The sequence below is a fragment of the Galleria mellonella genome, unplaced genomic scaffold, assembly GCF_026898425.1.
Source record: "Galleria mellonella isolate WM207_F2 unplaced genomic scaffold, CSIRO_AGI_GalMel_v1 utg32, whole genome shotgun sequence".
Lineage (NCBI taxonomy): Eukaryota > Metazoa > Arthropoda > Insecta > Lepidoptera > Pyralidae > Galleria > Galleria mellonella.
Genome location: NW_026442075.1, coordinates 1394498 through 1407065, shown reverse-complemented (window position 1 = coordinate 1407065; position 12568 = coordinate 1394498). Strand labels below are relative to the sequence as shown.

At 33.6% G+C, this 12568-nt stretch overlaps 1 protein-coding gene across 2 annotated transcripts in view; it reads right to left on the bottom strand.

Annotated features, from left to right (window-relative positions):
• Window positions 1-12568, bottom strand: part of LOC113509250 (SKI family transcriptional corepressor 2) — a 40167-nt gene that overhangs the window by 15813 nt on the left and 11786 nt on the right. Inside the window, exons 2-8 of one of the 2 annotated variants that reach the window (XM_031907280.2) lie at window positions 7754-7847; window positions 6320-6545; window positions 5251-5392; window positions 4082-4336; window positions 3192-3364; window positions 2564-2690; window positions 2019-2220 (exon numbers count right to left, since the gene is read on the bottom strand). In XM_031907280.2, the coding sequence (XP_031763140.2) occupies window positions 2019-2220; window positions 2564-2690; window positions 3192-3364; window positions 4082-4336; window positions 5251-5392; window positions 6320-6545; window positions 7754-7846 (1218 nt within the window). In that variant the 5' untranslated portion in view covers window position 7847. The remainder of the gene's footprint in view (window positions 1-2018; window positions 2221-2563; window positions 2691-3191; window positions 3365-4081; window positions 4337-5250; window positions 5393-6319; window positions 6546-7753; window positions 7848-12568) is intronic. The other variant, XM_052896321.1, reaches the window with a different exon arrangement.

The following is a 12568-nucleotide window of genomic DNA, read 5'->3' as shown; positions in this document are numbered from 1 at the left end:
AGGTTGTTTTTTTTTTATGGTAGTCTCTTGTTTAGAACAGTCTGAACAATGAGTGACCCGCCCATTGTTTTCTCTGTATTTATTTATTGAATTAACTTTATTGATCAAAAGAAAATAGGGTACAAATGGTGGACTTAATGCTATTAGCATTCTCAACCAGTCAACTTTCAGAAGAACAGTGAATCACGAACGCGGTACTTCATTATCTGTATGATCTATTTCAAGTCCGTTGCCTCCATTTAATACAGAATTTTCTCGAAAAATATTATATCCATCAATTAAATAAGGTGTTTATTTAAAAATCCTGGGTCCTAATTTTTAAATAGCTAGCAGGATTCTGTTTCTTCCTGGAATATATTTAATTGTATCGCGAATAAATCTACTCTGGAAAAGAAACTGTTAGCTGGTAGTCTTGTCTTTGATTGTTATGTCTGTCATATGTACCATAATTAAGTAAATAATTGTTTAATAAATAAATATTCTGATCAAGAATAAGTCCACCGATGTACAGTTAACATTAACTGATCCTTCTGTATTCTGAAAGATTTTTAAACAAACAAAAATTAAACCTTAGTAAGATGTGGCGAGACAAAACAAATTCATCTCTTTTTAATTGAGAATATTAGACCGAATCGTCACTATAATTCAGCGGGTCTAACACGAAATGAAATTCCGAAATTTCGGACTCAATTTCGTGTTTTGTTTATACCAAAATCGGACCTATAAATGGAGTTTAACATTTCGTTCGTCATACATCCTATCATCAAGTCCAAAGGAACAAAATTTAAACATTTTTAATATTTCCAAACGGCATGTACGAGTATTATGTAATTTTAATATCAAATTTCTGTTTCGTTTGGCTCCAAAATTTCGGAAAACATTTCATGGTAGGCCCTCAGGTCTCAGTTCGATCTTTGTATGGTCAATGGAAACAGTTCGAGATTGATTGTTACTGAAATGGAACAGCACCGCAATCTAGTGTGAATATACATATTATTTCTTACGTCATCTTATTTTAAACTGACATAATAGTTAGTAATTGGTAAATCAATTGCTACTGTATTTAATTAAATTGCACATATTTGGGTTTCTGTTTATCTATAAAATTGTAGTCGAATCAGTATTCAGATTCTAACAAAAGACGACGTATGTTGAATCTCTCTATTATTAACAGATGTGATTACGCATTGAGGGAAGGATTATTCTGTAAATCGGTATGTAGAATAAAGAGAGACCGTAGCGAACTAGTGATTTACAATCCCTATATAAATGGCTTATTATTATTATTATTTATATATCGTGACCATAGATAAAATAATATTTGTTCTATATTCGTGTTTTCACATCTGGCGATTAGCCATATAGTCCCGGCATAGAATAAGCCACCCCTTTCCTTTCCCGTGAATATCGTAAAAGGTAACTAAAGGAACGTAATGATCGAGGGAAAGGCAGCAGCGTCCCACTTAAAACAGTCGAAGCCTAACTGCGGTTGTCAACCCGCCTTCCAAGCATGGCAACTACTAGTAAAACACACCAATATAGAAAGTCCTATGTTTAATAGTAGATAGTCAACGGCTAATATGGATAAAGCATTTGTTTTATATCAAAGTAGGCTCTTAACAAAGTGGGTTCCAGCGTCTAAGCTCTGCAACAGCAGTTTGCTTGCATCCATTATACCAGTTTGAAGGATGAGATGTGATAATAAAATCATCATGTGTGTCAATCCTCTCGTATTACAACAAGAGATTACCAGCAATATGTATCATATCGACTTTCACATAGTTCCTCCTGGAAATCATTATAGTAAATTCATAGCGAGTTCGCCACTATTATGCCAACCAACCAGACTTCATGCGCATTGTTACATTCTCCACTGGTGCTCCGCCATTGTACACCTTTAGCATAGGCGGGTGTACCATTCAATTTTCATTCATAAAAATCTTTAAGTCAGCAATGGCCACTTAATAATAGAGATCATATTGCTTGATTGTAATCTTGTTGTATAAAAAAGGACTTACCACATTTTTCTGCTGGTCATCTTCTGTAGTCTCGATATCAACACTTTCGTCACTATCGCGATCACTCTTGGTGGAGCGAGCAGGCGACGAGCGAAGCGGAGAACGAAGTGGAGAACGAAGCGGAGAGCGGGGCGGCGTGCGACGAGGTGACCGACTTTGGTGTGGTGGTGTTGCCATTGGTGATCTCGAACTGGTGTGTGATCTGTATTTTAGAAAACTATCAATATTTATAGGAACTTATAGTAGCATTTTATCGCTTACTAAATGCATCCCTTAGCTATGCTCGTAAGTCTGTAAAATACTTTTAAATTCTGCAAATTTTCAGATTTATTTTATTTATTTATTGCTGTGGTACATCAACAGATTACAAACAAAACTTTTAACAACAGAATACAACAATAGCATTATAAGTTTGCAATCCAATTCTAGTTGTGCTTGACATTCATAGAGATGAAATAAAATAGGTTGATTTTTAATACAAAAAGAATGAATGATAATAATTATAATATTAGTATATGAATAATACGCTGTTGCCCAGTCCGTACCTGTTCGGCGAACGCGGCGGTGAGATGACAGGCGACAACTGTGGCGAGTCGAGGTGGTGCGCGCGCACGGGGCGGAACGCGCGCGGCTCCTCTATCGCGCTCACGCTGCTCAGTGCTGTTAGCGCCCCTATACAGAATTAGTCACAATGGTTACACCAAGCCGAAACCATTTATGTATTCTTATACCGAAACCGAATGATAATATTCATGAAACTAAATAATTTCCCCTAACTAAAGAACTAAGCATAATCGAAATCTTCCCCCTAGAAACCATCTTGGTTAATACTTGAGATACACTGAACTAACTTATCTTCATTTATCTATCACAATTCTTTGATGCCCCGCCAACATATACCGATAGCACAAGCATCCCGCCTGCCATTCCATTTTCACTCATTAAAAAAATCCCCTATAAGGCTGATCTTCACGCAACCTCCATGATAAATGATCGTGCTTGTTTTCATCCTCATTTACTCATATTATCATTCAGTAATGCTTTTCCAATGCATACCGATAGCGCATTCGGGGTTATCTTTCCATTAACATCTATTAAAAAAACAACCTGTTTTCATCCTCACCTATCATCCCTCACTGGGTTACTATTGCATTAGCATCCATTAAAACTTACCCGGCGTCCACAAGGAAGGCTTTAACCAAGGTATGGCATAGGGCAACGGTAGCCTAGCACCCCAGACGTAGTCGGCCAGCCGGGGCACGGGCGCGTGCGCACTCGGCGGGCTGGCGGCCGACCGCTTCGCCTCACTGCCCGAGTCCGGCTCTGGCCTGCAAATCGGCACTCTTCTGTGGCGAAATTTTAGGCTGAATTTTTTAAAACTATTTTTTCATTAAACACATGTAATAATAACTATCCTAAGTCATACTGTACCTTTTGTTATTTATATCGGTTCGTGAAACTAATGAAACGATCATTAACTGTGTAACTCATAAATAAAGGCTCCTATCCAGTAATAAACTAGACGGGCATCTTTGAAGTTTAAAAACTGAGTAAAACCGATATAAATAAGTGCAAATAAAGTAAGTAACGTACATAGTTGATCTAATTACTATTCCCTTTGCTGGCAATTTACCCTTTCATAAATCGATCATTAGGCGAAGACTCTGGAAACTGTATCATTGTATTTAATCATCTCTATCCTCGGTAGAGATTTCAATTTTCTTTGTATCATTGTAACGACCAAATTCACCTATTACATAATTTTAGTTCTAACGTTTTTATTTAGTACTTATCTAGTCCCTTTTAAATTAGTTTCCGGTTAACACTTAGATTACACGACTTTCCGTTTGTCATTTTAAATTGCATAAAAAAATACTAGATACCTTGTACTTGCACGAAAAAGTGTCACAATAATAAATAATTAACAAAAATTTGCTACTACGTGCAAGAGTCATGAAAAAAATTTTTTTAAATACCTGTTACTTACGAGTAGTTTTTGGTTAAATATAAGAGTTAACTCAATTCAAATATTTCAGAAATATAATCTCCTATCTCTATCTCACCTAGCGGCAGAGAGCATTCTCTTCCTCGTTCCACCATTGAACATTGCTTTCACGTCTTCCCACGCGTGGACCACTTCATCAGGTGGGCTACCACTGAGTTTCATATGCCGTCTCCAAGAATTAAAGTTCGCGGCATCCGGTTGGATGTATTTATCCCCAGGGCCAACTCGATGTGAATGGAAGATGAATTTGTTTGGAGAGAAAAAGAGGCCGCAGTAGGCGCACTTGATGCATTTGGCCCTTGAGGAGTTATACCTAGGAAGAGAATAATAATTATACATATACAAATGTAATTTTACATTATTATTATTTCAGCCCTTAACTGTCCACTGCTGAATATAAACTTTCCTCATAAGGGGAGTTTTGCCAGTAGTAGCCACGGTTGGCAGGTGAGTTGGCAACCGCAGTTAGGCTTTAAAGATATTTTAAGAGGGACGCTGCTGCCCATCCCTCTCACTCCCTTAGTCGACTCTTACGACACCCACGGGAAAGAAAGGGGTGGCCTATTCTATGCCGGGGCACGCATGTCGATTCTACATATTTTATTTTAATATAATAACTACCCGCTTTAATATAAGCTTAGCTAGTTTAGTAGTCGTAGGGACATGTCATAAAGTCATGAACGACTCTGATCCGAAACTAGACGAGTTGATCAACTAAAATACATGTAAGTAAAGTCGATAATTATTACATTATAATATAAATAACTAACATTTTTCCTATTTTGTACTGTGTTTTTTTTTTCAGTTTTAATTTTGAAGAGTAGGTAATTTTAATTAGAAAGTAAACAAAATTTTATTTATTTTATGAAATAATTATATAGAAATAATATATTCTAAACGTACCGTAACGCAGATGAGAAGTCACTAAAACCGTCAATAAAAAAATTAAACAAAGTATTTAAATGAAACATAACTTACTTTTATTCACTATCCTAACATCGACTCTAATAATTTTACTAAGTAGATACAGTTCTTTATTGAATTATATAGGTGGCATCTACACCATACTGCATAATATGAAAGTGAGTTTATATTATAGCTCAACCTGTCGTTATGAAAGGTATGTGGTGAAGAAGAACGAGGGTCACTCTATATCCATGGCGATCAACATATCCCAGAACATGGATAAAGGCGTAGGAAAAAACTAGTGTTCAATAATTTTCTTACCTGGCTGGTAAGAAGGCACCACGACACCCCCACGCGCACTCGTGGTGCACCGCGAACGCAAAGTCATCCGGCAACCGCGGGGGAGCGTTGTCCCCAAGGAACGACTTGCACAGCCGTTCTGCTTCCCGCCTCGTTATCATTCCTATCCGTAAACATAACTCTCTTACAACTATTACCTAAATTAATGTTATAAAGAGGAAAGATTTTTTTTAGTGGCATAGATAAACCCAAAAATACTTAATTAATTTTAAAAAATTTTTTACTTACATAAGCTGTAATGTATTAAAAAAAAACTTACGGAGTTGAGACTCGCTAGCAGAAAATAAATTAAGGAATATTTACTTTTACTGCCTTATTTTTTCAAAATAAGAAAAATTATAATTTTTATGTTATATTTGCTTACATTTTTATTAATACAATTTTACATAGTGATCAAAAAGTGTACTGTGATACACATAGTATCTTATTATTGCTATTTTGAGAGTTAATAATAAATCTATTGTTATTAATTATTTACAAAATTTATTAGTGCTAAACAATATGAAAAAAAAAAATAAAGAATCCAAGCAAAATCAAATTCGGTTTAACTTGCTTTTATTAACAAGAAATCATTAAAATTGAATAAATTATTTAGTAGGTATAACAAAATCTATATCCACAGACAGAAGTCAGTTACTGTTTAAAGCCAAGGGTTTCAAGCATATTTGAAAGACAGACAGAAGCTCTTTAAGTATTCTTTGTTTTTTACATTTGCTTAAAACGTAAAAAAAAATACTTAAAGAGATTATTTGAGAGAATTTTTAAATAAACATTTTTTTTATTCTACCGCCCATTCGTTATGCAGTGTCAACTGACAAGATCTCTGCACCTGATATGCTAGAAAAACATAATAATATATATATATTTTTATAGTACTTAGAATGGCAAACAAGCCGACAGTGGTAACCGTCACCTATATACATGAACTCTGACATAACAGAGTATACTGTACATACTCTTTGTATCTCTGTATTATCCTATTGAATATTCCCAACTTGGAGGAAAATTATCAATTTGTAGGTTTACATACCGCATCTTCTGGAAGAAACGGGCATTGCGCCAGCTCGCCTCAAGATCTCTAGCTGGACGGGGGTACATTGCACGCAGGTGATGCCCAATGCCACTCTTCTATTGTGGATTTCGTTATACGAGAACTGTTTTAAGAGTGTGTTGGATATCTGTGCGAGGCAGAGCCTCTCCACGCCTTCGATCACCAGGGAGACAATTGGCACACCGTACAAGAGGACTGTGCCGACCTGCCCCAGAAACACTTATAATATTATCTAATAATATAAAAAAATTGTATTGAGATGTTAAAGAAAAAAATGTTACGAATAATCACATTGATTGCCTGCCTCTACTGAAGAAACTTGATTACAATGTATCTACTAGAGTGCCGCGGCATCCTTGTAATCTATTTAAAAATGCAGCTTGCCGAACAAACTTGGGCCGCGAATCACCTATCGTCCGCATAACGCGTCTGTATAACGATATTGTAAAAACCAAGCCTGAACTTGATATTCACAACGATAGTCACTCTGTATTCATGACTAAATTAAAATGTTGATGTACCTTGCCATTACATTATATTTATTTGATAATTTATAATAATTTAAATACAATTTCCATTATTTATATTATATTATTATTCATATTTTTAATATATTTACTCATTTAATGACATTTAATAATTTAATTATATTTTAATGTTTATCAAACACAAGGCATGCTGTGGTTGCCTATAAATGTAAGAACAGTTAGGTCTAATCTACCAGTGTATTGTATTAAAATGTTTAGCTGTATCTTATGTTGGTAATCCTATAAATAAATAAACTCATAAGGATTTACAGTAGGCTCGGATAATATCAATACCGTTTTGATATCTATATATCGATGACGCAAAGAAACGTGATCACCTATTTACTATCAACCTTATAAGTCGGGCATCTATATTCATTTTAATCTGGTACTTTATTTCTATATTATATTATAGATATATTGGTTAACCAATACTGAATATATTTGTTATTGGATCGATATATAAATATTGCGATTACAATATATAAATAGGTATTAATAATGTATTCGACACAATGTATATTGTTATGAAATAAATCAAGTTAAATTAATTACTCCTAATTCACAGTAAACCTGTAATATTGTCTCTGCTATTACCTACAAGCACCCATGGCCTGCTGTTCATAGCTACTATCGTTGTATACATAAAGTTATGTATAAGTATGCATAGAACAGTCTTGAATTAACTATTTAATAGTTATTTTATTAAAATAAACTTTTGTAAAAATTTTATATCGACTTATTAAAACATTGAACAATAACCGAAAAGCAAAAAATAAACTAAAATTAGCCTTGTAATTAAAAGGAGAAATAGGTGGACTTACAAAAAAAAATACAGTGGAACATAGAACTCCTTTTTTGAAGTCGGTTAAAAATCACCACTCACTTGATTGGGCTTGGCGTTCAGCTGCAGCGCTTTGTGCTCGTTACGCGGCTTCATTGTCTCTCGAGGGGAAAGAGCCAAGTTCGTCGCCTCCATGCTGAAATAGTGCCCTTAATGTAATCTCAAGTAGACTAAATTATACTCCTTAAAAATCACCATTTCATATTTTGATATGCTTGTGTGTATAATGTATGACGCTTTACAACTTATACACACATACATATATTACACCATAGTCTTTTAATATCTTTACGATAAAAAGAAGTGCTGCAACAGATTATATTTTATATTTTTAAAAAAATTTACATTTTTTACTATGATGTCTATATACATGCACAACGGGAATTTAATTTACCTACTTCTGGATGAAGTCGAAACAATTGTCGAAAACGGCAAACACAGTAAGTTCGTTAAATTTCCGTTGTGCATACATATAGACATAGATTATACTTTTTCTTATTCCAACGCCGAATCATGTGTTTGATGATAAAATTTAAAATTCCTTTTTTGTTTATTTTGGACTGCGCTACGTTTTCTAACCTATAAAATTGAAAGCATTATAATATGAAAAAATAAAAAATAAAAAAAGTTGCAAAGCGAGAATACTCGTATAAATAAAAGCACTTATATGAAAAATATATGTTTACTATACATTTAAATATCTATTAAAAATCAATAATAAAAGAGTCTGTATAAATAATTATTTTATTTTTGTTCCATTGAACGTCGAAACGCACAAAGCACTTTCGTCGTTATTACACGTACATTTCCCTGTTTTTCCTTAAATAATTCCCATTAATGTGGAATGCATAGAATAATGATGCCACTACAAAAGACCATACGCCAAACAAAAGGTCATTATTGCAAAAAGCTACATTTACTTTTGCCGCGCAATAAAACTACACAGTGAGAACGAGCGGTGAATAAATTGGAATAAAAGTGAACATTTTGTATACAAATAGGCAGTTTGCGTGTGAATTTAGTGTATCGAATATCAATTGGGTACATCGGAGGGTGCGATAATGTATCGAGCCCGCCCCCCGGCGAGTGCGCTTCGAATATTTTGTAGACTTTCATTTAATTTTTAGTTAATTAAAAGTAACTTTTAATTCTGTCTCACTTTAACCACATGAAATCGCCATAATTTGCATCCTTTTAAACTAATATTTCAACAAAATTAAAACTAAATATTATTTCTATAGAAAAATGAATTGGAAAAAAAGAAATTAACATCGCCTTTGGATATAAATAGCATCATGGATGTCTCCATATCCTGTTATTTCACTATAATTAAGATGACAACTACAAAATTATTATATTTGACACAATTGCAATTACTTATAAGGCATTTGCGATTGTATATTTATAAGGCAACGGTTAACTTTGTATCTGGGCCCTTAACTTGTCACTTCAGTAGTACACCCACTTAAGTCCACTTAACTATAAAAAATAACGTTAGGAAATAAACAATAACATAAATGTAAACACTTCAATACATCTAATTTATCTCCTTTATAAATATTTTCAAAAGTCAATTCATTTTTCAAATTGTCGTTCACAACAAAACACTATTTCACTATCAAAATGATAAATCACTTATTCAAACAGAACTAGCGGGTCTAATGTTGAAAATCAACATAGGGTTGCCTCTTCACCCCGACATACCGTGTCATTATGGGGTGTGATTAGTCAATTTATGTCACCCCTACGCACTGTGGGCCGGAGCCAAATAATTGATTAAGTCAAACGACATTACATTACAGTAATGATTGCATATGTTGCTTTTATCACGGGTGCTATTTTTATATTTTGTGGTGATTTTGGTGGACGTGAAATATTAATAGTTAATTTGTTCCAGTTGTAATTGAAGCTTCCATAGACACGATTTCTGTACATGTTTCTCTATATTACGTTTAAACCCATTTCACCCTTGGAAAAAAGACTGACTTTATTCGCACTTTAATAAAAGAGAAGATAAACTTGTATACTCTTATCTTTATAGATCAAGTAAAATAGATGCCCTTGAGTTTGGGAGCCTGGTGATCTGTAAGACGGGTAATCCTAGTACCGACACCAGTCTCTCAAAAAGATTGCTTTTAAATTGTAACCTATATAGCTGTAAATTTTATTATGTTGTTGTCATTAAACTAAAAGTACCTTTACTTTACCTTAAACTAAAAGATTGAAGAATGTGGAAGAAGCGAAAGAGGTTTGTTTGAATCGAAGCATTTGGCGTTCCATTGTTTCTCCCTACCCTAATGGGAGACAGGCGTGACAGATATGTATGTATGTATGCATGTATGTTGTTGTCATTTCTTTATTTTAATTTATGTATGTTAGTGTAATTTCTATCGCTTAAAAAGACATACCATAAAAGTCTAAAGTTAAGAATGAATTTTTTAATTAATTTTTATTTTATTACGGTTAAAACACCATTTTTCAAACGAGTTTTCTTTTATGTTTGTTATCTTATATCCCCGTCAGTTACAAACCGACTTAAAAAATTCTTTTTTATCTGAAAAGATATATTTTGGAATTGCTTTTTTGGAAATTATAACAAAATCGATTTAATAGTTTAGTTTTTAAATGAAAATAACTAGTTTTGTCACAATTGCAGTCTCTATGTGTAACACAATTTTAAATTATTGAAGATTAAAAATTAAAAAAAAAAAATGTTTAAATGTGAATGTTCTCTAAATTTCACGGTTCAACTGTCGACAACTATTGTCCGTAAGATTTAATAACAATCACTTGTAATTATGAATGTGCTATGGGGGCCATATGGTGCAGATATGATACATGGGGCGAGCCCCGCGGGATGAACCGAGGATGCACATGTGGACCACTTGTATCGGAACTAATCGGGATTGAATAAAAATATATTACCGGTTATCGTAGATATATATTAATAATAAGCAAAACTACGCAATGTCTATCCACTACGAATTCCCTTCATATCTACGAGTGTAATCTATTCCCCTATCTCTCTAAAGATACTCTATTTAAATAATAATAATAATACAGAAAATACGTACCTATCGTGATATAATTTCAATGACTGGATAATATTGTAACGAACTGTTAAACTATTTCTAAAGTGAAAAACGGGTTGTCCTCCTCTCTCTTACTTGCTGTGCCCAACAGTGTCTATATTTAAAGTTAAAATATGATCTACTAATCACATTATGGAATGCAATAGAAAATATATAAATAAATAAGTAGCGTAAAATATGTGTTTTAATAAATTTTGTATTATTTTAAAATATCAAAATTGCACGAAAATATGTATGTAATAAAAGGCATTGGTGTCTAAGATACAGGCTAGGCCTAGTTTAGAACCTTATGTGCAATAAACCTTAATATCATATGTATGTATCGTCATCATATCAGCCTTTAACTGTCCACTGCTGAACATAAGCCTCCCCCGTGGAGGGTTTTGCCAGTAGTTGCCACGCCGGCAGGCAGGTTGGCAACCGCACTTAGGCTTTAGAGATAATTTAAGAGGAACTATTCTGCCCATATATATATATATATATATATATATATATATATATATATATATATATATATATATATATATATATATATATATTTAGTCAGCAATCAAAGATTACTCAGATTTCTATATTGTAAATTATTAATAAACTTTCTATAATTATAACATGATAATTGTAAACACAAGTATCTAATATTAAAATCAGTAAATTAACAAAAAAAAGTGGTGTTATATGTATATTCCATAGGGACTGACGCGTATTAAAAGAACATTTTAACCTCAAAATGTGTTGCATTATTAAATTAATATAATTATATATATATATATATATATATATATATATATATATATATATATTAATTATTAATTAATTAACAATGGTGTTCTCCATTGATCTAGCAATCAGAATATATTGCTATTGCTAGCAATAGGACCACATACGTAACAATTCCTTCCCACCAAGAGTGTTACTTATTAAAAACAAAATAAATAGTTCTCCTTAATAATTAAGATTGCGTTTCACAAAAAAAATCTACTTTAATTATGGCAATACTAGTTATTTTTATTTAAAAACTAAGCTACTGGACCGATTTTAATAAAATTTCTGTGCGACCAATCTCTAAGTATATCCTTTCAGATTTTCAGATAAAAAAATCCCAATCGGTTTACAACTGACAGAGTTATGTGGTAACAAACATGAAAAAAACACAAGCGAATTGAAAACTTCCTTCTTTTTGAAGTCGGTTGAAAAGAAACCTGACCCTTAAAAGCGACAAGTCGCATATAACAAACTGGGCCCATAACGTAACGTAACCGCAACCGATCTTATTGACAACATGTTGTACATTTCTGCGGATAATCCGTAACTAAAGGGGACACTCGACGCTCTTGTGTCAAGCGCCCTGGATAGGGGACGCCGTGTAGTGTGACCATGATTTAGTTACAAGTTTAAGTTAATGACAATTGATATTCAACGACTTCGGCAATGTAGCGGTTTAACATACCGCCTCGGGGGGAAGAGATTGTTAGTAATGCGGACTCCCAGTTCCAATGTTAATAATATACCCTGTCAGGTCGACTTCCCCATGGTTCGCCTGGTAATCATCGTGCTCAACTCCAGGTGTATTCATCACGATAGTCTAACCTACCAGCCCTTTCATATTCACTTATCATTTTTTACTGATGCCCCGCCAGCGTATACCGTTAACACAGCGGGTTAGACGGGGTTACTAACTATTTCATTATCATCTATTAAACAATAGCATACCGCCTCACCTTTCAGTAGTTAAGTTAAGTAGTTAAGTTAGTTTAAGTAAAACAAA